Here is a 27,294-nt window from a genome sequence, read left to right on the forward strand (position 1 = left end):
TTCTAGACTTCGAGAGTGTTTGATTATAACATCACTCTAAATGTATAGACTATAAAGTTCACAAACATAAAGAGGGATGCTAGTGGGCCAGGCCAATCTTTTCTTATCTCTAAACTAAAACTGGGGAAATGTGTAGTGTTCTGGGCTTCAGACATGATTTTATTTCAGAATTATGCTTGCACTTACAGATGTAGCGACGAACTGTATTTAGTGACAGTGGTTTTCTGAAGTGTTCCTGAGCCCATGTGGTGATATCCTTTAGAGATTGATGTCGGTTTTTGATCCAGTGCTGTCTGAGGGATCGAAGGTCACGGTCATTCAATGTTGGTTTCCGGCCATGCCGCTTACGTGGAGTGATTTCTCCACATTCTCTAACCCTCTTGATGATATTATGGACCGTAGATGTTGAAATCCCTAAATTTCTTGCAATTGCACTTTGAGAAACGTTGTTTGACTATTTGCTCACGCAGTTGTGGACAAAGGGGTGTACCTCGCCCCATCCTTTCTTGTGAAAGACTGAGAAAATCTGATTGTGTTTTATTGGAGCGCTGCGGAAGAGGCAACAAGGAAGAGACGCGCCGCACGCTGTATGTGTGTGTATGTGTGTGTGTGGGAGGGGGCGTGTTTGTGTTTACTAACAAGACGTCATGGCGAAGCCCGAAGCCGAGTTTCTTAACATGGAGATATTCTCACTACTTTTCTTTTGTCGACCACAAAGAAAAGAACATTTTAGCTAAATGGAAGTTGTGTCTTGGATCAAAGATCCCATCTACTGCCCAAAACACAAATTCAAATCTGCTGAAACAGCTACAAAAGCCACATGCTTCGACAAAGCTAGTAAAGAGAGACACACTTCACCTCCTAAGCAACAGCGGCTGGATTTGCACTGCGCACTGAAGGTACACACACTCGGTCAGTTCTCTTATATACTGTTGCTCTTTCATTCTAGACTTCTAGAGTGTTTGATTGTCACATCACTCTAAATGTATAGGCTATAAAGTTCACAAACATAAAGAGGGATGTTAGTGGGCCAGGCCAATATTTCCTTATCTCTAAACTAAAACTGGGGAAATGCGTAGAGTGTTCTGGGCTTCAGACATGATTTTATTTCAGAATTATGCTTTAACTTGCACTTACAGATGTAGCGACAAACTGTATTTAGTGACAGTGGTTTTCTGAAGTGTTCCTGAGCCCATGTGGTGATATCCTTTAGAGATTGATTTCGGTTTTTGATCCAGTGCTGTCCGAGGGATCGAAGGTCACGGTCATTCAATGTTGGTTTCCGGCCATGCCGCTTACGTGGAGTGATTTCTCCAGATTCTCTGAACCTTTTGATGATATTATGGACCGTAGATGTTGAAATCCCTAAATTTCTTGCAATTGCACTTTGAGAAACATTGTTCTTAAACTGTTTGACTATTTGCTCACACAGTTGTGGACAAAGGGGTGTACCTCGCCCCATCCTTTCTTGTGAAAGACTGAGAAGATCTGATTGTGTTTTATTGGAGCGCTGCGGAAGAGGCGACAAGGAAGAGGCGCGCCGCGCGCTATATGTGTGTATGTGTGTGTGTGGAAGGGGGCGTGTCTGCGTTTACTAACAAGACGTCGTGGCGAAGCCCGAAGCCGAGTTTCTTAACATGGAGATATTCTCACTACTTTTCTTTTGTCGACCACAAAGAAAAGAACATTTTTAGTTAAATGGAAGTTGTGTCTTGGATCAAAGATCCCATATACTGCCCAAAACAGCAATTCAAATCTGCTGAAACAGCTACAAAAGCCACATGTTTTGACCAAGCTAGTAAAGAGAGACACACTTCACCTCCTAAGCAACAGCGGCTGGATTTTAACGAGGCACTGGTGTAAGTAACAGAGTTAGTAACTGAGTTACTTTTGAAATAAAGTAACTAGTAACTGTAACTAGTTACTGGTTTTCAGTAACTAACCCAACACTGGAAACAACAATTCAGAGAGTAATGCTCAAATGCTGAAACATGTTGATGAACAAGTAAGTATACCTGAAGATGTTGTTTTCGATTGCGTTGACAGTGCCCGGTTTCTCAATGCAGGGGCCTTTGAGCCAGCAGGGACACAATTGTTGTTCAAGTTGATGCCAGTGTTACTGGAAGTGGTCCCAGACAGGCTGCTGGTCGCAGGAGCATTGCATCTGCCGGGCCTCTCCTCTGACCTGGTCTCTGTTGAAACCGGGCTACATGTGGATGTTGGGGAAGCTGGAAAAAAAACACAGGGATTGTTCAAACGCCCGTGACGACGATGCTTAAAATCTTACAGTAGAGAAGAAAAGGGAGTAAAAGGAGGATGACGTCAAATGCGCTGTATTGCTTTGACGAAGGTAAACATGGCTCCAATTCTGGCATGTCTCAGTCCCGGTACAGTTGGATTATGGATTATGTTCAACAGGAGTCAGTATGTTTACTAAATTATTTGGCGTGGCACCAATGTGACACAGTAGTGTCAGTACGTGCAGTGTCAATACAGGTAGTGAGTGTGCCTAACACTCACTGACGCATCATTTACCCATCACGAGGGTTTTCTTTATCCCATGTTAGCTAATGCTCTCCAACACACGCATGCACAAGAAAATATATATTGAACAAAAATATTTGTTTTCGCTCCCAAATTTCATGAGTTGAACTCAGAGATCTAATGAACTTGACTGGCCTGCACAGAGTCCTGACGTGAACCCGATAGAACACTTTTGGGATGAATTAGAATGGAGACTGAGAGCCAGGCCTTCTCGACCAACATCAGTGTGTGACCTCGCCAATGCGCTTTTGGAAGAATGGCGGACAATTCCTATAAACACAGCCTCGCAACCTTGTGGACAGCCTTCCCAGAAGAGTTGAAGCTGTAATTTTAACTGTTAAATGAACCAAAAATATGACTTATTTTATCTTTTGTGGAAAATATTGGACACAATGTGTTGTCAAGCTTATGAGATGTGATGCATGAGATGTTTTTATTTTTTCTAAATGTCTGTAATGATAATGTCAATTAGGGATTTTTAATCACTGCTATGTTGGAATTATTATTAATATTGATACGGTTGTTGATAATATTCATTTTTGTTTGACTGCTTTTGGATTGTTTTGTGTCATGTTTGTGTGTCCTCTCAATTGCTCTGTTTACTGCTATTCTGAATGTTGCTGGGTCGGGTTTGGTTTTGGAATTCGAATTGCATTATTATGGTATTGTTGTGTGTTGTTTTGTTGAATTGATTAATAAAAAAAATTTAAAATAAAAATAAAAATGTATGTATGCACAGCCCGAAGAGGCAACGTGGGTCCCCCCTCCAATGGGCTCACCACCCATAGCAGGGGCCATAGAGGTCGGGTGCAGTGTGAGCTGGGCGGCAGCCGAGGGCAGGGCACTTGGCGGTCCGATCCTCGGCTACATAAGCTGGCTCTTGGGGACGTGGAACGTCACTTCGCTGGGGGGGAAGGAGCCTGAGCTAGTGCGTGAGGTGGAGAAGTTCCGGCTAGATATAGTCGGACTCACTTCGACGCACAGCAAGGGCTCTGGAACCACTTCTCTTGAGAGGGGCTGGACTCTCTTCCACTCTGGCGTTGCCGGCAGTGAGAGGCGACGGGCTGGGGTGGCAATTCTTGTTACCCCTCGGCTCAAAGCCTGCACGTTGGAGTTCAACCCGGTGGACGAGAGGGTAGCTTCCCTCCGCCTTCGGGTGGGGGGACGGGTCCTGACTGTTGTTTGCGTTTACGCGCCAAACAGCAGCTCAGAGTACCCACCCTTTTTGGATTCACTCGAGGGAGTACTGGAGAGTGCTCCCCCGGGTGATTCCCTCGTTCTACTGGGGGACTTCAACGCTCATGTTGGCAGCGACAGTGAAACCTGGAGAGGTGTGATTGGGAAGAATGGCCGTCCGGATCTGAACCCGAGTGGTGTTCTGTTATTGGACTTTTGTGCTCGTCACAGATTGTCGATAACAAACACCATGTTCAAACATAAGGGTGTCCATATGTGCACTTGGCACCAGGACACCCTAGGCCGCAGTTCCATGATCGACTTTGTAGTTGTGTCATCGGATTTGCGGTCTCATGTTTTAGACACTCGGGTGAAGAGAGGGGCGGAGCTTTCTACCGATCACCACCTGGTGGTGAGTTGGCTGAGATGGTGGGGGAGGATGCCGGACAGACCTGGCAGGCCCAAACGCATTGTGAGGGTTTGCTGGGAACGCCTGGCAGAGTCTCCTGTCAGAGAGAGTTTCAATTCCCACCTCCGAAAGAACTTTGAACATGTCACGAGGGAGGTGCTGGACATTGAGTCCGAGTGGACAATGTTCCGTACCTCTATTGTCGAGGCGGCCGATTGGAGCTGTGGCCGCAAGGTGGTTGGTGCCTGTCGTGGCGGTAATCCTAGAACCCGTTGGTGGACGCCGGCGGTGAGGGATGCCGTCAGGCTGAAGAAGGAGTCCTATCGGGTTCTTTTGGCTCATGGGACTCCTGAGGCAGCAGACAGGTACCGACAGGCCAAGCGGTGTGCGGCTTCAGCGGTCGCGGAGGCAAAAACTCGGACATGGGAGGAGTTCGGGGAGGCCATGGAAAAAGACTTCCGGACGCCTTCGAAGCAATTCTGGACCACCATCCGCCGCCTCAGGAAAGGGAAGCAGTGCAGTGTCAACACCGTGTATGGTGGGGATGGTGCTCTGCTGACCTCGACTGCGGATGTTGTGGATCGGTGGAGGGAATACTTCGAAGACCTCCTCAATCCTACCAGCACGTCTTCCTATAAGGAAGCAGGGCCTGGGGAATCTGTGGTGGGCTCTCCTATTTCTGGGGCTGAGGTTGCCGAGGTAGTTAAAAAGCTCCTCGGTGGCAAGGCCCCGGGGGTGGATGAGATCCGCCCGGAGTTCCTTAAGGCTCTGGATGTTGTGGGGCTGTCTTGGTTGACAAGACTCTGCAACATCGCGTGGACATCGGGGGCGGTACCTCTGGATTGGCAGACCGGGGTGGTGGTTCCTCTCTTTAAGAAGGGGAACCGGAGGGTGTGTTCCAACTATCGTGGGATCACACTCCTCAGCCTTCCCGGTAAAGTCTATTCAGGTGTACTGGAGAGGAGGCTACGCCGGATAGTCGAACCTCGGATTCAGGAGGAACAGTGTGGTTTTCGTCCTGGTCGTGGAACTGTGGACCAGCTCTATACTCTCGGCAGGGTCCTTGAGGGTGCATGGGAGTTTGCCCAACCAGTCTACATGTGCTTTGTGGACTTGGAGAAGGCATTCGACCGTGTCCTGTGGGGAGTGCTCAGAGAGTATGGGGTAACGGACTGTCTTATTGTGGCAGTTCGCTCCCTGTATAATCAGTGTCAGAGCTTGGTCCGCATTGCCGGCAGTAAGTCGGACACGTTTCCAGTGAGGGTTGGACTCCGCCAAGGCTGCCCTTTGTCACCGATTCTGTTCATAACCTTTATGGACAGAATTTCTAGGCGCAGTCAGGGCGTTGAGGGGATCTGGTTTGGTGGCTGCAGGATTAGGTCACTGCTATTTGCAGATGATGTGGTCCTGATGGCTTCCTCCGGCCAAGATCTTCAGCTCTCACTGGATCGGTTCGCAGCCGAGTGTGAAGCGACTGGGATGGGAATCAGCACCTCCAAGTCCGAGTCCATGGTTCTCTCCCGGAAAAGGGTGGAGTGCCATCTCCGGGTTGGGGAGGAGATCTTGCCCCAAGTGGAGGAGTTCAAGTACCTCGGAGTCTTGTTCACGAGTGGGGGAAGAGTGGATCGTGAGATCGACAGGCGGATCGGTGCGGCGTCTTCAGTAATGCGGACGCTGTATCGATCCGTTGTGGTGAAGAAGGAGCTGAGCCGGAAGGCAAAGCTCTCGATTTACCGGTCGATCTACGTTCCCATCCTCACCTATGGTCATGAGCTTTGGGTCATGACCGAAAGGACAAGATCACGGGTACAAGCGGCCGAAATGAGTTTCCTCCGCCGAGTGGCGGGGCTCTCCCTTAGAGATAGGGTGAGAAGCTCTGTCATTCGGGGGGAGCTCAAAGTAAAGCCGCTGCTCCTCCACATCGAGAGGAGCCAGATGAGGTGGTTCGGGCATCTGGTCAGGATGCCACCCGAACGCCTCCCTAGGAAGGTGTTTCGGGCACGTCCGACCGGTAGGAGGCCACGGGGAAGACCCAGGACACGCTGGGAAGACTATCTCTCCCGGCTGGCCTGGGAACGCCTCGGGATCCCCCGGGAGGAGCTGGACGAAGTGGCTGGGGAGAGGGAAGTCTGGGCTTCCCTGCTTAGGCTGCTGCCCCCGCCACCCGACCTCGGATAAGCGGAAGAAGATGGATGGATGGATGGATGTATGAAAATGGAAAAATTATTTTTTGTTTTCATATGGTTTCTGTAGGACAAACATGACACAAACCTTCCTAATTGTTATATATATATATATATATATATATATATATATATATATATATATATATATATATATATATATACATATGTTATGGAAGAATATATATATATATATATATATATATACATACATATGTGTATATATATATATATATATATATATATATATATATATATATATATATAAATACTTGACTTTCAGTGAATTCTAGCTATACATATATATTTATTTTATTTGTTTTATATATATATATATATATATATATATATATATATATATATATATATATATATATATATATATATACACATTTCAGTGTTCATTTATTTACACATTTACACACACATAACACTCATCTACTCATTGTTGAGTTAAGGGTTGAATTGTCCATCCTTGTTCTATTCTCTGTCACTATTTTTCTAACCATGCTGAACACCCTCTCTGATGATGCATTGATGTGTGGCACGCACAAAAGTGCTTTCATCAAATGCACTAGAGTCTGGAATCTTCCATCTCTCACTAGCATGGCCCAAAACCGGTCAATCTTTGCTTCCTGAGGAAGATCTTCACTGCCAAGCACTTGGTAGTCCACTACTTCTTCCCGGAGGCTATCCAGGTCCAATCGCAGCTGCGGCTTGGAACTTACATGCGTATTTCTTCATCTTACTCGTCGTCGGCGTCGCCACGGCTGTATCGTCCTCGTTCTTCTGCTTCGTCTCCTTGTTGTGTGCGCAGTTGTGCACTGCACTCTCTAAAAGCCCTAGATGTTATTGTCACATATGCATGTACAGTAGATGGCAGTATTGTCCTGTTTAAGAGTGTCACAACATTGCTGTTTACGGCAGACGAACTGCTTTACGGTGGATGAAAACGTGACTGCTGTTGTTGTGTGTTGTTGCCGCGCTGGGAGGACGTTAATGAAACTGCCTAACAATAAACCCACATAAGAAACCAAAAACTCGCCCTCCATCATTCTACAGTTATAAAGTGATTGGGCAGGCACGCTGTTTATATTGTGGGAAAGCAGACGTGAAAACAGGCTGTCTCACTCAGGCCACGCCCCCTCCAGCTCTGGCTGAATTTCGGGAGATTTTCGGGAGAAAATTTGTCCCGGGAGGTTTTCGGGAGAGGCGCTGAATTTCGGGAGTCTCCCGGAAAATCCGGGAGGGTTGGCAAGTATGCGTCAGACGAACTGCTTTACGGTAGACGAAAACGTGACTGCTGTTGTTGTGTGTTGTTGCCGCGCTGGGAGGACGTTAATGAAACTGCCTAACAATAAACCCACATAAGAAACCAAGAACTCGCCCTCCATCATTCTACAGTTATAACGTGATTGGGCAGGCACGCTGTTTATATTGTGGGAAAGCAGACGTGAAAACAGGCTGTCTCACTCAGGTCCGCATGGAGCTGGAGGGGGCGTGGCCTCCAACTCCGGCTGAATTTCGGGAGATTTTCGGGAGAAAATTTGTCCCGGGAGGTTTTCGGGAGAGGCGCTGAATTTCGGGAGTCTCCTGGAAAATCCGGGAGGGTTGGCAAGTATGGTTTGTGTTCATGCTTCACTAATGAGAGGACTTGGCGAGCGCCGTTTTGTCCTACTATTTTCGGCGGTCCATGAACGCACCATAGTTTTGCGGCCTGCGACGCAGCAGTTTGTTTACATCGGGGGTGTCCATTATATCGATCGCAAGCTTCCGGTCGATTAGTGAGGGTGTGTCACTCGGTCGCGAGGCATTACAAAAAAAAGTAGACTTAAAGGGGAACATTATCACCAGACCTATGTAAGCGTCAATATATACCTTGATGTTGCAGAAAAAAGACCATATATTTTTTTAACCGATTTCCGAACTCTAAATGGGTGAATTTTGGCGAATTAAACGCCTTTCTATTATTCGCTCTCGGAGCGATGACGTCACAATGTGACGTCGCATCGGGAAGCAATCCGCCATTTTCTCAAACACCGAGTCAAATCAGCTCTGTTATTTTCCGTTTTTTCGACTGTTTTCCGTACCTTGGAGACATCATGCCTCGTCGGTGTGTTGTCGGAGGGTGTAACAACACCAACAGGGACGGATTCAAGTTGCACCAGTGGCCCAAAGATGCGAAAGTGGCAAGAAATTGGACGTTTGTTCCGCACACTTTACCGACGAAAGCTATGCTACGACAGAGATGGCAAGAATGTGTGGATATCCTGCGACACTCAAAGCAGATGCATTTCCAACCATAAAGTCAAAGAAATCTGCCGCCAGACCCCCATTGAATCTGCCGGAGTGTGTGAGCAATTCAGGGACAAAGGACCTCGGTTGCACGGCAAGCAATGGCGGCAGTTTGTTCCCGCAGACGAGCGAGCTAAACCCCCTGGATGTCTCGGCTCACACCGTCCCTTATGCCACCGAAGATGATCAAGAGAAGAATATCGACCCTAGCTTCCCTGGCCTGCTGACATGAGGGTATGTCTACAGAATATATTAATTGATGAAGATTGGGCTGTCTGCACTCTCAAAGTGCATGTTGTTGCCAAATGTATTTCATATGCTGTAAACCTAGTTCATAGTTGTTAGTTTCCTTTAATGCCAAACAAACACATACCAATCGTTGGTTAGAAGGCGATCGCCGAATTCGTCCTCGCTTTCTCCCGTGTCGCTGGCTGTCGTGTCGTTTTCGTCGGTTTCGCTTGCATACGGTTCAAACCGATATGGCTCAATAGCTTCAGTTTCTTCTTCAATTTCGTTTTCGCTACCTGCCTCCACACTACAACCATCCGTTTCAATACATGCGTAATCTGTTGAATCGCTTAAGCCGCTGAAATCCGAGTCTTAATCCGAGCTAATGTCGCTATAGCTTGCTGTTCTATGCGCCATGTTTGTTTGTGTTGGCTTCACTATGTGACGTCGCAGGAAAATGGACGGGTGTATATAACGATGGTTAAAATCAGGCACTTTGAAGCTTTTTTTAGGGATATTGCGTGATGGGTAAAATTTTGAAAAAAACTTCGAAAAATATAATAAGCCACTTGGAACTGATTTTTAATGGTTTTAACCATTCTGAAATTGTGATAATGTTCCCCTTTAAAATTTACCGATAATCAGTTTTTATTATGAATGTCACCAATTTTGTCAAGAGGAGTGGTCAAAAATTCAAGCAGAAGCTTGTGGATGGCTACCAAAAGCGCCTTATTGCAGTGAAACTTGCCAAATATTAACATTGCCGTATGTATACTTTTGACCCTGCAGATTTGCTCACATTTCCAGTAGACCCATAATAAATTCATAAAAGAAGCAAACTTCATGAATGTTTTTTGTGACCAACAAGTATGTGCTCCAATCACAAAAAAATAAGAGTTGTAGAAATGATTGGAAACTCAAGACAGCCATGACATTATGTTCTTTACAAGTGTATGTCAACTTTTGATGGTGACTGTATATTAATATCTCAAACCCACCTTTGCACGTGGACCTGTTGTTCTCTTTGCATCCCATCAATGAGGAACTCAGGCTTGGGAGTACTCCTTTTACAGGAAGTTTTGATGCTGGTCGTCCACCTGCTGGCTGCGGACTGACTCTTGATTTCGAGTTGGAATTCGAAGGGCTTGGTGTGGCATTACGGGATTTTGAAAGAGCTGAAAAGCAGAAGGTTGTGTTGTTTAGTAGACGGTATGACAACAAGACACTTTTTAACTTTGGAGACTTCCATCCAAACAATGTACACTACATTGCCAAAAGTATTTGGCCACCCATCCAAATGATCAGAATCAGGTGTCCTAATCACTCGGCCACAGGTGTATAAAATCAAGCACTTAGGCATGGAGACTGTTTTTACAAACATTTGTGAAAGAATGGGCCGCTTTCAGTGATTTCCAGCGTGGAACTGTCATAGGATGCCACCTGTGCAACAAATCAAGTCGTGAAATTTCCTCGTTCCTAAATATTCTGGGTTTGGAGGTGCATTTCGGACTGTATAGTGCCGAATGTGAAATTTGGTGGAGGAGGAATTATGGTGCGGGGTTGTTTTTCAGGAGTTTTCAGTGAAATGAACTTTGAATGCTCCAGGATACCAAAACATTTTGGACAATTCCATGCTCCCAACCTTGTGGGAACAGTTTCACTTAGACTTAGACATTTTTTTTAGACTTAGACAAACAAAACAAGGGAAATTGTTCCACACAGTAGCGTAGTTGCAAAGGATAAAAAGGACAATGCAGGTATAAAATAGACTAAAAATGTACCGTAGTAGCAATATAAAATATAACATATATGTAATATTTACATAATATATGTAAAAACCCCGTTTCCATATGAGTTGGGAAATTGTGTTAGATGTAAATATAAACGGAATACAATGATTTGCAAATCATTTTCAACCCATATTCAGTTGAAAAAGACAACATATTTGATGTTCAAAACTGATAAACTTTTTTTTTTTTTGCAAATAATCATTAACTTTAGAATTTGATGCCAGCAACACGTGACAAAGAAGTTGGGAAAGGTGGCAATAAATACTGATAAAGTTGAGGAATGCTCATCAAACACTTATTTGGAACATCCCACAGGTGAACAGGCAAATTGGGAACAGGTGGGTGCCATGATTGGGTATAAAAGTAGATTCCATGAAATGCTCAGTCATTCACAAACAAGGATGGGGCGAGGGTCACCACTTTGTCAACAAACGCGTGAGCAAATTGTTGAACAGTTTAAGAAAAACCTTTCTCAACCAGCTATTGCAAGGAATTTAGGGATTTCACCATCTACGGTTCGTAATATCATCAAAGGGTTCAGAGAATCTGGAGAAATCACTGCACGTAAGCAGCTAAGCCCGTGACCTTCGATCCCTCAGGCTGTACTGCATCAACAAGCAACATCAGTGTGTAAAGGATATCACCACATGGGCTCAGGAACACTTCAGAAACCCACTGTCAGTAACTACAGTTGGTCACTACATCTGTAAGTGCAAGTTAAAACTCTCCTATGCAAGGCGAAAACCGTTTATCAACAACACCCAGAAACGCCGTCGGTTCCGCTGGGCCTGAGCTCTTCTAAGATGGACTGATACAAAGTGGAAAAGTGTTCTGTGGTCTGACGAGTCCACATTTCAAATTGTTTTTGGAAACTGTGGACGTCGTGTCCTCCGGACCGAAGAGGAAAAGAACCATCCGGATTGTTATAGGCGCAAAGTTGAAAAGCCAGCATCTGTGATGGTATGGGGGTGTATTAGTGCCCAAGACATGGGTAACTTACACATCTGTGAAGGCGCCATTAATGCTGAAAGGTACATACAGGTTTTGGAGCAACATATGTTGCCATCCAAGCAACGTTACCATGGACGCCCCTGCTTATTTCAGCAATACAATGCCAAGCCACGTGTTACATCAACGTGGCTTCATAGTAAAAGAGTGCGGGTACTAGACTGGCCTGCCTGTAGTCCAGACCTGTCTCCCATTGAAAATGTGTGGCGCATTATGAAGCCTAAAATACCACAACGGAGACCCCCGGACTGTTAAGCTGTACATCAAACAAGAATGGGAAATAATTCCACCTGAGAAGCTTAAAAAATGTGTCTCCTCAGTTCCCAAACGTTTACTGAGTGTTGTTAAAAGGAAAGGCCATGTAACACAGTGGTGAACACGCCCTTTCCCAACTACTTTGGCACGTGTTGCAGCCATGAAATTCTAAGTTAATTATTATTTGCAAAAAAAAACCTAAAGTTTAAGAGTTTGAACATCAAATATCTTGTCTTTGTAGTGCATTCAACTGAATATGGGTTGAAAATGATTTGCAAATCATTGTATTCCGTTTATATTTACATCGAACACAATTTCCCAACTCATATGGAAACAGGGTTTGTACATGGATGGAGCGGGCCCCTTCCTCTTCCAACATGACTGTGCACCAGTGCACAAAGCAAGGTCCATAAAGACATGGATGACAGAGTCTGGTGTGGATGAACTTGACTGGCCTGCACAGAGTCCTGACCTGAATCCGCTAGAACACCTTAGGGATGAATTAGAACGGACACTGAGAGCCAGGTCTTTGGAAGAACGGTGGAAAATTCCTCTAAACACACTCCGCAAACCTTGTGGACAGCCTTCCCAGAAGAATTGAAGCTGTAATAGCTGCAAAAGGTGGACCCACATCATATTGAACCCTATGGGTTATGAATGGGTTGGCACTTCCAAGGTCATATGTGAGACAAGGCAGGTGGCCAAATACAAAAGTAAGTATAAAACAGGAAACCGTGCGCACGTCAAAATAAATGACGACAAAGTCACAGTCATTGCTATTAGTAGGAAAACCTTCTTAAAAACCACAACATTGCTGCTTTTGCATGTTTACAACTAATCCAAATAGACTGGAGTGTCATTCAAAACTTTCACAGGCCTTTTCATAAGCATGGCTTTTGTCTGGCAAAGGGAAAATGGCGAAAAGGGAAAGTGTTTACACGTGTTCACCTCCGTTGCATTACGTCACTTTAACAACAACAGACTCTCTGTCGACGAAGGCAGCACAGCAGTTAAGCTGGGACTAAGTGACTGAAGCCAGCAGGAAACATCTGGTTTCATTCGGTTTCACTTCTAATCAAACATCAAAACAGGGAGGCCAGCTGGATTCTGTTACCTATGAAATCAATGTTAAGTCCGACCTGGACAATATGCACTCATTACGTACAACTTACACACACAACAAAAACTTCTCAGTGCACAAAATCATCTTCTTGTTCTCGACCATATGTCTAGAACACATGTAATGTAATGCTATGTACAATATCTGATTTGAACTCGATTTTTACTCTTCCACATCAAGGTTACCTATGTATTTTAGCCGGACATTCCGAAATAATTATTTAAAATTTTTAAGACTGAAAGTGTAGCCGCCATTATGCTGTGCAGTGATGTTGTCAAATGAATGTAAGTCTTGAACTATGCAAAGTATTTCAATGGTTGGAATCTGCGCGTTTTCATGATATAGTAGTGTGGAGGGAGAGTGTGATCAGCACGCCTGCAGGAGCAAAGGTCACCGCCTCTGTCGATGGTGTTGAGGGCGGAGCACAGCTGGCAGGTGATAAGATTTCACAGGTGGTACGTGGTAATCTAATCATCTGTTGTCTTTAACAGTGAGCGGCCGGGGAGCAGAGAGGGAGAGATGATACGGACGTGACTGAAAGGTCACGTTCTGCCGGAGAAAGACTTTAAGATGTACAAACCCCGTTTCCACAAGAGTTGAGAAATTGTGTTAGATGTAAATATAAACGGAATACAATGATTTGCAAATCATTTTCAACCCATATTCAATTGAATGCACTACAAAGACAACATATTTGATGTTCAAACTCATAAGCTCCCACTTCACCTTCATCTCCCCACTTTAGTCCATAACGCTTGGGGTTTCTATACCAAAAGACAGAGTGGGGCGGTTGCATAGGACTTTGCTTTAAAGGGGAACATTATCACAATTTCAGAAGGGTTAAAACCATTAAAAATCAGTTCCCAGTGGCTTATGTTATTTTTCGAAGTTTTCTTCAAAATTTTACCCATCACGCAATATCCCTAAAAAAAGCTTCAAAGTGCCTGATTTTAACCATCGTTATATACACCCGTCCATTTTCCTGTGACGTCACACAGTGATGCCAATACAAACAAACATGGCGGAAAGAACAGCAAGCTATAGCGACATTAGCTCGGATTCAGACTCGGATTTCAGCGGCTTAAGCGATTCAACAGATTACGCATGTATTGAAACGGATGGTTGTAGTGTGGAGGCAGGTAGCGAAAACGAAATTGAAGAAGAAACTGAAGCTATTGAGCCATATCGGTTTGAACCGTATGCAAGCGAAACCGACGAAAACGACACGACAGCCAGCGACACGGGAGAAAGCGAGGACGAATTCGGCGATCGCCTTCTAACCAACGATTGGTATGTGTTTGTTTGGCATTAAAGGAAACTAACAACTATGAACTAGGTTTACAGCATATGAAATACATTTGGCAACAACATGCACTCTGAGAGTGCAGACAGCCCAATTTTCATCAATTAATATATTCTGTAGACATACCCTCATGTCAGCAGGCCAGGGAAGCTAGGGTCGATCTTGATCATCTTTGGGACGGTGTGAGCCAAGACATCCAGGGGGTTGAGCTCGCTCGTCTGCGGGAACAAACTGCCGCCATTGCTTGCCGTGCTACCGAGGTCCTTTGTCCCTGAATTGCTCACACACTCCGGCAGATTCAATGGGGGTCTGGCGGCAGATTTCTTTGACTTTATCGTTGGAAATGCATCTGCTTTGAGTGTCGCAGGATATCCACACATTCTTGCCATCTCTGTCGTAGCATAGCTTTCGTCGGTAAAGTGTGCGGAACAAACGTCCAATTTCTTGCCACTTTGGCATCTTTGGGCCACTGGTGCAACTTGAATCCGTCCCTGTTGGTGTTGTTACACCCTCCGACAACACACCGACGAGGCATGATGTCTCCAAGGTACGGAAAACAGTCGAAAAAACGGAAAATAACAGAGCTATTTGACTCGGTGTTTGAGAAAATGGCGGATTGCTTCCCGATGTGACGCCACGTTGTGACGTCATCGCTCCGAGAGCGAATATTAGAAAGGCGTTTAATTGGCCAAAATTCACCCATTTAGAGTTCGGAAATCGGTTAAAAAAATATATGGTCTTTTTTCTGCAACATCAAGGTATATATTGACGCTTACATAGGTCTGGTGATAATGTTCCCCTTTAAGTTATTTGGTCCCGAGTGCATTCGGAGAGCACACACAAACGTACACGTGCACAAAAGAATCTATTGATGGGAATCTTGGTCTGGGGTCAAGAGACAGCAGTTTTGTTCCCGAAGATCAGCAAGGACAGGACAGACAAGTCATTGTCCATCAGAATGTGAACTCTAAGTCCAAGAGGTTTCATTTCACGGAATCTAACGGTGCCAGTTTATGTGGACTGGCGTCGACATAAGCGAAATAACCAAAATCCGAATTATTTTCAAACTTACGGTAGTAGCCTTTCCTCTATTTGTGCATATTTTGTATTTCCATTCTTCTATTGTCATAAATTTCATACTATTATCTCACAGAACTGCTACAGTAATTATGTTGTATGTAGAGATGTCCGATAATATCGGACTGCCGAAATTATCGGCCGATAAATGCTTTAAATATATCGTAAATGATCGGTATCGGTTTCAAAAAGTAAAATGTATGACTTTTTAAAACGCCGCTGTGTACACGGACGTAGGGAGAAGTACAGAGCGCCAATAAACCTTAAAGGCACTGCCTTTGCGTGCCGGCCCAGTCACATAATATCTACGGCTTTTCACACAGACAAGTGAATGCAAGGCCATACAGGTCACACTGAGGGTGGCCGTATAAACAACTTTAACACCGTTACAAACATGCGCCACACTATGAACCCACACCAAACAAGAATGACAAACACATTTCGGGAGAACATCCGCACCGTAACAAACAAATACCCAGAATCTCTTGCAGCACTAACTCTACCGGGACGCTACACTCCACCCAACCCCGCCCACCTAAACCTCCTCATGCTCTCTCAGGGAGAGCATGTCCCAAATTCCAAGCTGCTATTTTGAGCCTTGTTAAAAAAAATAATGCACTTTGTGACTTCAATAATAAATATGGCAGTACCATGTTGACAATTTTTTCCATAACTTGAGTTGATTTATTTTGTTACATTGTTTAATGCATCCAGCGGGGCATCACAACAAAATTAGGCATAATAATGTGTTAATTCCACGACTGTATATATCGGTATTGGTTGATATCGGTAATTAAGAGTTGGACAATATCGGAATATCGGCAAAAAAGCCATCATCGGACATCTCTAGTTGTATGTCTTGACTACAATGAAGTTGAAACTTTTGTACATGTGCAAATCCTCCTTTTCGTGTCCAACTATAAAAAACTTCCTGGTAGAATCCAGCTAAATACTGCCATGTTTTTATTACGCTACATATTTTGCACTGAACAGGAAGTTACTGTGTGCACTTTTTATTGCTTTGTCACTAGACGGTACCTAGTACTTTGATTGATTGATTGATTGAAACTTTTATTAGTAGATTGCACAGTACAGTACATATTCCGTACAATTGACCACTAAATGGTAACACCCGAATAAGTTTTTCAACTTGCATTTTTTTTTTTAACATGCCTCAAAATAGCAGCTTGGAATTTGGGACATGCTCTCCCTGAGAGAGCATGAGGAGGTTTAGGTGGGCGGGGTTGGGTGGAGTGTAGCGAGGGGTGTATATTGTAGCGTTCCGGTAGAGTTAGTGCTGCAAGGGATTCTGGGTATTTGCTCTGTTGTGTTTATGTTGTGTTACGGTGCGGATGTTCTCCCAAAATGTGTCGGGGGTCCACTTAATCAATTCATGGTACCTATTCTATAACTGTAAACAAACTATTCTTTCTTAGAAATTAGCCCCTTGGACAGGGGGTGTGCAAACTCCGGCCCGCGGGCCACATCAGGGCCTGTTGGTCCCTTTACTCCGGCCCGCCAAATATTAAAACAGAATTGAGCAAAGATCTGTTTCGAGAATTGCCACAACAAAACTAATACTAGACTTTGATGCACAACACTGCTCCCACTAAATTGTATGTTTCTTTGATGATATATTGTTGAAAATAGACGTATGATGATTAAAATAGCCCATGTTTGAGAAGCCTACCCTTAGTTCCAACAGATATGTTGGGCATCAAGTGCTCGCCCGGCTTGTCTGTCAAATGTCAAAAGCCAATGTGGCCCCTGAGCCAAAGAGTTTGCCCACCCCTGCCCTAGGGTCTAAAATGTTACTGTATGTTGACGAAATAAATCAACCCTATATGTCAATGTCAACTTAAGCTGCACTTTTTAGTAGTAAGAACAAATTGGACTGGGAACTGAGTTGGTCTACATCAGGGGTGTCCAAACTTTTTCCACCGAGGGCCGCACACTGAAAAATCAAAGCAAGTGGGGGCCATTTTGATATTTTTTATTTTAAAAAACAATACAATGTATGTATAAAAAATATATACATTTAGGCCTCCACTCAGGCTTGATCCCGGTGAACTTGGTCCAAAAAATATAAAAAATTATTTAGTATTATTATTATTATTCAAAGTTTAAATCTCTATCTCAGCATTAGGTCTATCTGTCAATATAACGTTTTTAAACATTTACGTTGTATGCCCTTTTTATGGAAAAAACACCAAATATGCAATATTTTCCCCCAATGAAATTTTAAAGTGGAATATTTGAGATTATAAAATAATTGGAGTCCTAAAAAGGTCAATAACTCATAACAACATTTATTTTAATTCATTATTATTTTTTGAGCAATGACACACACACAAAAATCCCACTAAAATTATTGTCATGTCGGTGTAATCATGTGTTGTTTTAGTCATGTTTTGTTTAGTTATTGGACTCTTTAGTTTCTGGCTTTTCACTCCCTGGTCTTGTTTCCATAGTTACCCATTAGTTTCACGTTTGGACTCATTGTGCACTCTTGTTTGTCACCATAGCAACCCTTTAGTTTTCACCTGTCACGTCACGCACCTGTTTCACGTTTTGAGTCACGCACCTGTTTTCACTAATCATGTCGGTAGTATTTAAGTTCATTGTTTTCAGTTTGTCATTCTGGTGACATCCCGCATTCCTACCCCTGTCACACTCTGTCTACCTCTGCGCACTTCATTCCATGTCCAAGTACGTTTTTTCTATCAATGCCACAGTTAGTGTTTTTGTTTAATTGTTCACAGTTTTTTTTGCCCACGTGCAAGTCTTTTTGTTTCGTTAGCCAAGTTTGTACATCCGCCTTGAGCGCGTTTTTTTGTTCCTTTGAGTGTTATTATTAAATATGTATTTACCTTCACGCCATGACCAGTCCAGCTTTACTTGCATCTCGGGAAAACAAACACACCATAGTCCACGTCCTGACAATTATTGGGGGATCCAAAAGGGTTATAACTCATTAAAGTGTTACAAAATAAATTATTTTGACTGTTTACTTTTAACACAATCATCTTGAGATCAGCTTCAGATCTACCTGTCAATTATACGTTTTATTGTTGTTTATGTTTTTTGGTGGTTCCTTTTAGGCCCTTCTTTTAAAAAAAACAAAGAATATCTCAAAGTGGAATATTTAATGTGACGTAATTGGAGCCTTCAATAGGGCAATAATTCATAATGACATTGATTTTGAGTCATTATTTTTTTTTTAAAGAAAGAAACAGCCTGCATGGCAGCTTTGTGTTATTAGAGTAAACATTGCAACGTGTTCTTGTTATATTTCACCTGTTTGCTCTTTTATACCACTTTTTATGTTTTTTTTAATGAATTTTTTTATCGTATTTTTAGAATGTGCCGTGGGGCCGTTAAAAATGACCTACGGGCCGCAATTTGGACACACTTGGTCTACATAGACATGCTCCATTACCTTGTAGTTTTTTTTAATTGCAACTGAATTGCCTGTGAAATTCTCCTGATCTGATTTTATTTCATTTGTTTTACTCCTGTTGTATCATTTTACAGGATTGGTCTTATTTGGTGAATTTTCTGGATTGTACATTTGCACTTTCTCTTACATTACTCCGATCACTGAGAAGTACAAACCCCGTTTCCAAATGAGTTGGGAAATTGTGTTAGATGTAAATATAAACGGAATACAATGATTTGCAAATCCTTTTCAACCCATATTCAATGGAATGCACTACAAAGACAAGATATTTGATGTTCAAACTCATAAACTTACATTTTTTTTTTGCACCTTTTCTTTTAACAACACTCAATAAACGATTAGGAACTGAGGAAACTAATTGTTGAAGCTTTGAAAGTGGCATTCTTTCCCATTCTTGTTTTATGTAGAGCTTCAGTCGTTCAACAGTCCAGGGTCTTCGCTGTCGTATTTTACGCTTCATAATGCGCCACACATTTTCAATGGGAGACAGGTCTGGACTGCAGGCGGGCCAGGAAAGTACCCCCACTCTTTTTTTACGAAGCCACGCTATTGTAACACGTGCTGAATGTGGCTTGGCATTGTCTTGCTGAAATAAGCAGGGGCGTCCATGAAAAAGACGGCGCTTAGATGGCAGAATATGTTGTTCCGAAACCTGTATGTACCTTTCAGCATTAATGGTGCCTTCACAGATGTGTAAGTTACCCATGCTTTGGGCACTAATGCACCTCCATACCATCACAGATGCTGGCTTTTGAACTTTGCGTCGATAACAGTCTGGATGGTTCGCTTCCCCTTTGGTCCGGATGACACGATGTCGAATATTTCCAAAAACAATTTGAAATGTGGACTCGTCAGACCACAGAACACTTTTCCACTTTGCATGAGTCCATCTTAGATGATCTCGGACCCAGAGAAGCCGGCGGCGTTTCTGGGTGTTGTTGATAAATGGCTTTCGCCTTGCATAGTAGAGTTTTAACTTGCACTTACAGATGTAGCGACAAACTGTATTTAGTGGCAGTGGTTTTCTGAAGTGTTACTGAGCCCATGTGGTGATATCCTTTAGATTGATGTCGGTTTTTGATACAGTGCCGTCTGAGGGATCGAAGGTCACGGTCATTCATTGTTGGTTTCCGGCCATGTTGCTTACGTGGAGTGATTTCTCCAGATTCTCTGAACCTTTTGATAATATTTTAGACCGTAGATGTTGAAATCCCTAAATTTCTTGCAATTGCACTTTGAGAAACGTTGTTCTTAAACTGTTTGACTATTTGCTCACGCAGTTGTGGACAAAGGGGTGTACCTCGCCCCATCCTTTCTTGTGAAAGACTGAGCATTTTTTGGGAAGCTGTTTTTATACCCAATCATGGCACCCACCTGTTCCCAATTAGCCTGCACACCTTTGGGATGTTCCAAATAAGTGTTTGATGAGCATTCCTCAACTTTATCAGTATTTATTACCACCTTTCCCAACTTCTTTGTCACGTGTTGCTAGCATCAAATTCTAAAGTTAATGATTATTTGCACACAAAAAAAATGTTTATCAGATTGAACATCAAATATGTTGTCTTTGTAGCATATTCAACTGAATATGGGTTGAAAAGGATTTGCAAATTGTTGTATTCCGTTTATATTTACATCTAACACAATTTCCCAACTCATTAGGAAACGGGGTTTGTAGAATTGCAAAAAGTGTTTTAAGTTGTAACTGGTTCAGACGGAATGTTGTCACATGAAAAGTGTGTTTTCATATGGTAACAAAATATCCTTTTTACGAAGTAGTGTATAGATTTTGCAAGAGTGTTTCATTTTGCAAAGGATCTGAGGTGTTCTGCTAGTTGTGTGGATGGTTGTGTTAATTGTGTGTGGTGTTTTGGAAAAACCGGACCCTTTATTCAAAATCGTGCTTAAGCAATTGAAGAAATCTGTGACCGAAGATAGTGACCTAAAAGGTGCGTCAGTGCAAAGTTGAGTAAGTTTGCACTGACGCAGTACACACCTATTGCAAACTGATTGCAGTAAATTTGGGGCAAATTTGGCTTCAAATTAAACATCGGCAGAACTTTAGATAAAACCAAGGTGATTTGCTTATGATGCAGCGATGCGGTATTTTATCGAAGCACAACAAGTTTAAAATAGCATCTAAAAGCAAAACAAACTTTGGACACAGCTGTTAGCAAGACCTACCATGAATTGATTAAATAAAATAAATACTTGAATTTCAGTGTTCATTTATTTACACATATACTTGTTGAGTTAAGGGTTGAATTGTCCATCCTTGTTCTATTCTCTGTCACTATTTTTCTAACCATGCTGAACACCCTCTCTGATGATGTATTGCTGTGTGGCACGCACAAAAGTGCTTTCATCAAATGCACTAGATGGCAGTATTGTCCTGTTTAAGAGTGTCACAACATTGCTGTTTACGGCAGACGAACTGCTTTACGGTAGACGAAAACGTGACTGCTGTTGTTGTGTGTTGTTACCGCGCTGGGAGGACGTTAATGAAACTGCCTAACAATAAACCCACTTAAGGAACCAAGAACTCGCCCTCGATCATTCTACAGTTATAACGTGATTGGACAGGCACACCGTTTATATTGTGGGAAAGCGGATTCAGGTCCGCATGGACCTGAGTTCGCCTGACTTTCGGGAGATTTTCAGGAGATAATTTGTCTCGGGAGGCTTTCGGGAGAGGCGCTGAATTTTGAGAGTCTCCCGGAAAATCCGGGAGGGTTGGCAAGTATGCCCCCAACACACCTCAAAAGTGGTCAAGGAATGGCTAAATCAGGCTAGAATTAAGGTTTTAGAGTGGCCTTCCCAAATTCCTGACTTAAACGTGTGGAAAATGCTGAATAAACAAGTCCATTTCAGAAAAACAATACATTTAGATGAACTGCACCAATTTTGTCAACAAGAGTGGTCAAAAATTCTTTTTGGTAGCCATCCACAAGCTTCTGCTTGAATTTTTATCCACTCCTCTTGACAAAATTGGTGCAGTTCAGCTAAATGTGTTGGTTTTCTGCACATGGACTTGTTTCTTCAGCATTGTCCACACTTTTAAGTCAGGACTTTGGGAAGGCCATTCTAAAACCTTCATTCTAGCCTGATTTAGCCATTCCTTTACCACTTTTGACATGTGTTTGGGGTCATTGTCCTGTTGGAACACCCAACTGCGCCCAAGACCCAACCTCCGGGCTGATAATTTTAGGTTGTCGGAGGTAATTCTCCTTTTTCATTGTCTCACTTACTCTCTGTAAAGCACCAGTTCCTTTGGCAGCAAAACAGGCCCAGAGCATAATACTACCACCACCATGCTTGACGGTAGGAATTGTGTTCCTGGGATTAAAGGCCTCACCTTTTCTCCTCCAAACATATTGCTGGGTATTGTGGCCAAACAGCAACATTTTTGTTTCATCTGACCACAGAACTTTCCTCCAGAAGGTCTTATCTTTGTCCATGTGAAACTTGTCAAGGGACATGTAAGCAAATATTAACATTGCTGTATGTATACTTTTGACCAGGGGTGCTCATTACGTCGATCGCGAGCTACCGGTCGATCGCGGAGGGTGTGTCAGTCGATCACCAGCCAGGCATTAAAAAAATAGTCCTAAAAATGAGCGATCATAAATCTTCACTATGACGTCACTTTCGTCACTTGATTGACATTCACGGCACCCGAGGGTCTTCTGAGATGACGCTGGCTGCTGCCAGCTCATTAAAATTACCGACTGGAAGGCGAGAAACACTTTATTTCAACAGACTCTGGCGCCGTACCTGTCGTCAAAACTCCAAAGACCGACTGCACAGTTGCACAATAAAAGCGCTGCTTCATCCTGCCTGCGCTAACAAAATAAGAGTCTCAGAAAGCTGGCGTGCACAAGCTGGCAAGCTACGGAGTTTGCCGACAATATATTTCTTGTAAAGTGTATACAAAGGAGTACGGAAGCTGGATAAATAAGATGCCAAAAACCAACCACTTTCATGTGGTATTGGACAGAAAGGAGGACTTTTTTTTCTCCTCCATTCGAAAATGCGGACGTTATCAGCACCACTGTCTGATTCCAATCAATGCAAGTCATCAGAATCAGGTAATACACCAACTTATATTCTTGTCTTCATGAAAGAAAGGAATCTATATGTGTTAAACATGCTTGTATTATCATTAAACACCTTTAACTTGTTAACAATAACAACTATATGTGTTAAACATGCTTGAATTATCATTAAACACCTTTAACTTGTTAACAATATTAACTATATGTGTTAAACATGCTTGTGTTATCTTTAAACACCTATAACTTGCTAACAATATTAACTATATGTGTTAAACATGCTTGTATTATCATTAAACATCTTTAACTTGTTAACAATATTAACTATATGCGTTAAACATGCTTGTATTATCTTTAAACACCTTTAACTTATTAACAATTTTAACTATATGTGTTAAACATGCTTGTATTATCATTAAACACCTTTAACTTATTAACAAAATTAACTATATGTGTTAAACATGCTTGTATTATCATTAAACACCTTTAACTTGTTAACAATATTAACTATATGTGTTAAACATGCTTGTATTATCATTAAACACCTTTAACTTATTAACAATATTAACTATATGTGTTAAACATGCTTGTATTATCTTTAAACACCTTTAACTTATTAACAATATTAACTATATGTGTTAAACATGCTTGTATTATCTTTAAACACCTTTAACTTATTAACAATATTAACTATATGTGTTAAACATGCTTGTATTATCTTTAAACACCTTTAATTTATTAACAATATATGTTAAACATGCTTGTATTATCTTTAAACACCTTTAACTTATTAACAATATTAACTATATGTGTTAAACATGCGTGTATTATCTTTAAACACCTTTAACTTGTTAACAATATTAACTATATGTGTTAAACATGCTTGTATTATCTTTAAACACCTTTAACTTGTTAACAATATTAACTATATGTGTTAAACCTGCTTGCATTATCTTTAAACACCTTTAACTTGTTAACAATATTAACTATATGTGTTAAACATGCTTGCATTATCTTTAAACACCTTTAATTTATTAACAATATTAACTATATGTGTTAAACATGCTTGTATTATCTTTAAACACCTTTAATGTATTAACAATATTAACTATATGTATTAAACATGCTTGTATTATCTTTAAACACCTTTAACTTGTTAACAATATTAACTATATGTGTTAAACATGCTTGTATTATCTTTAAACACCTTTAACTTATTAACAATAATAACTATATGTGTTAAATATGCTTGTATTATCGTTAAACATCTTTAACTTGTTAACAATATTAACTATATGTATTAAACATACTTGTATTTTTATTAAACACCTTTAATTTATTAACAATATTAACTATATGTGTTAAACATGCTTGTATTATCTTTAAACACCTTTAACTTATTAACAATATTAACTATATGTATTAAACATGCTTGCATTATCATTAAACATCTTTAACTTGTTAACAATATTAACTATATGTGTTAAACATGCTTGTATTATCTTTAAACACCTTTAATGTATTAACAATATTAACTATATGTATTAAACATGCTTGTATTATCTTTAAACACCTTTAACTTGTTAACAATATTAACTATATGTGTTAAACATGCTTGTATTATCTTTAAACACCTTTAACTTATTAACAATAATAACTATATGTGTTAAATATGCTTGTATTATCGTTAAACATCTTTAACTTGTTAACAATATTAACTATATGTATTAAACATACTTGTATTTTTATTAAACACCTTTAATTTATTAACAATATTAACTATATGTGTTAAACATGCTTGTATTATCTTTAAACACCTTTAACTTATTAACAATATTAACTATATGTGTTAAACATGCTTGTATTATCATTAAACATCTTTAATTTATTAACAATATTAACTATATGTGTTAAACATGCTTGCATTATCATTAAACACCTTTAACTTATTAACAATATTAACTATATGTGTTAAACATGCTTGCATTATCATTAAACACCTTTAACTTGTTAACAAAAACATATATTTCATAAATAAGTAAATATAAATGATATATATGAATGAGGTAGATCCCCACGACTTGATCAATTGAAAAGTAGCTCGCCTGCAGAAAAAGTGTGAGCACCCCTGCTTTAGACACAGCAGATTTAATCACATTTTCAGTAGACCCATAATAAATTCATAAAAGAACCAAACTTCATGAATGTTTTTTGTGACCAACAAGTATGTGCTCCAATCACAAAAAAATAAGAGTTGTAGAAATGATTGGAAACTCAAGACAGCCATGACATTATGTTCTTTACAAGTGTATGTCAACTTTAGTAAATACATACAGCAACAAGTCCTGGTGTAAAAACTGACACATATGTAATTCTGCAGCAAACAACGTATTTAAAGTACCCAGACCAGTTTCTGTTTACTATAGTTTGTCTGTCAGCGTCAGCCAGAAGCTTGTGTCAGGTTTGTAAGTGTGGCCAGCCCAGATGTGTAATTTGCACACAACATTGTGTTGCATAATGGTATGTGGAAGGTATGTTACAACTGTGTCAGACTATGTCCTGATCCTGATGTTGAGAGAAAAACTTGTTCCAGTACACATGGCACACATGCACGCAGATAAGACATATTGTGTCTTGCGGTGGTTTTGATTTCAGGTTCCAAAAAGCAAATTACGGGTGCTGAAATAGCTCATATTTGACTCACCCAGGCTTTGAAAGTGTTTCACTCGCATCGGAGATCCATCTCCAGCACTCTGTCCGACTTCTCTCGCCACGGGTCCATCTGTTTGACTTTGCCGGGACCTGGGGCCCTCTGGACCTGGAGGTCGGGTCGCCGGAGGCGGTGCCTTAACCGCTCGCGTGCTTGGCCCCTGCTGCCTTGCCATGGGCCCCAGCTTGGAGACATTCTGCAGGAACAGTTGGCGCTTAGTGACTAGACTCCAGCCCAGGGATCCCAGCTCAGAGTTGCGCACTGAGACCATGGTGTTAGCCATTCCTCCTCCACGGTCACAAATGTGGACCGAGGGAAGTGAGGGGAGGTGGTGAGGGAGAAGAGGGGCGGAGTAAAGGACTGTGTGTGTGTGTGTGTGTGTGTGTGTGTGTGTGTGTGTGTGTGTGTGTGTGTGCAGAAGGGAAGAAAATAGTGATACAAACAAAGAGATTTCAAATATTCCAATTGTCTTCAACTTCCAGGTTGTGTCCATACCTCCATTAAACAGTCATACCCCAAAGTACTCATGTTCTTCCACTATGACCTAATAAACACCAGCACACATGGTGTGAGTTTGTGACTAAAGGGCTGCTGCCTTTGTGTCTCACTTGCTCTATTCCAGTGTTTTTCAACCACCAGTCTGGTGTGCCGTGGGAGATTATCTAGTTTCACCTATTCGGGTTAAAGATATTTTTTGCAAACCAGTAATTATAGTCTGCAAATGATGTGTTGTTGTTGAGTGTCGGTGCTGTCTAGCGTGTAATACTCTTCCATGTCAGTAGGTGGCAGCCGGTAGCTAATTGCTTTGTAGATGTCGGAAACAGCGGGAGGCAGGGTGCAGGTAAAAAGGTGTCTAATGCTTGAACCAAAAATAAACAAAAGGTGAGTGCCGCTAAGAAAAGGCGTTGAAGTTTAGGGAAGGCTGTGCAGAACGGAAGTAAAACTGAACTGGCTATAAAGTAAACAAAAACAGAATGCTGGACGACAGCAAAGACTTACTGCGGAGCAAAGACTTACTGCGGAGCAAAGACGGCGTCCATAAAGTGCATCCGAACATGACATGTCAATCAACAATGTCCCCGCAAAGAAGGATAAAAATAGAGATGTCCGATAATATCTAAATGCTTTAAAATGTGATATCGGAAATGATCGGTATCGGTTTCAAAAAGTAAAATGTATGACTATTTACACGGACGTAGGGAGAAGTATAGCGCGCCAATAAACCTTAAAGGCACTGCCTTTGCATGCCGGCCCAATCACATAATATTTATGGCTTTTCACACGCACAAGTGAATGCAATGCATACTTGGTCAACAGCCATACAGGTCACACTGAGGGTGGCCGTATAAACAACTTTAACACTGTTACAAATACGCGCCAAACTGTGAACCCACACCAAACAAGAATGACAAACACATTTCGGGAGAGCATTCGCATCGTAACAGACTTAGACTTAGACTTAGACTTCCTTTTTATTGTCATTCAAATTTGAACTTTACAGCACAGATAAGAACGAAATTTCGATACATCAGCTCATGGTAGTGCAGGATAAAAAAGCAATAAGGTGCATATATAAATAAATAAATATATATAAATATATATAAATAAATAAATAAATATATATAAATATATATAAATAAATAAATAAATAAATAGACACAACAGAACAAATACCCAGAACCCC

The 27,294-nt window shown here is 41.6% G+C and overlaps 1 protein-coding gene across 3 annotated transcripts in view; it reads right to left on the reverse strand.

Moving 5' to 3' along the window:
- LOC133617290 (uncharacterized) overlaps window positions 1-27,294 on the reverse strand; it is a 222,957-nt gene that overhangs the window by 146,937 nt on the left and 48,726 nt on the right. For all 3 annotated transcript variants that reach the window (XM_061977214.2, XM_061977215.2, XM_061977213.2), the window contains exons 4-6: window positions 25,605-25,806; window positions 9,834-10,010; window positions 2,016-2,228 (exon numbers count right to left, since the gene is read on the reverse strand). In XM_061977214.2, the coding sequence (XP_061833198.2) occupies window positions 2,016-2,228; window positions 9,834-10,010; window positions 25,605-25,806 (592 nt within the window). The remainder of the gene's footprint in view (window positions 1-2,015; window positions 2,229-9,833; window positions 10,011-25,604; window positions 25,807-27,294) is intronic.

Source organism: Nerophis lumbriciformis, linkage group LG16 (assembly GCF_033978685.3).
Source record: "Nerophis lumbriciformis linkage group LG16, RoL_Nlum_v2.1, whole genome shotgun sequence".
NCBI lineage: Eukaryota > Metazoa > Chordata > Actinopteri > Syngnathiformes > Syngnathidae > Nerophis > Nerophis lumbriciformis.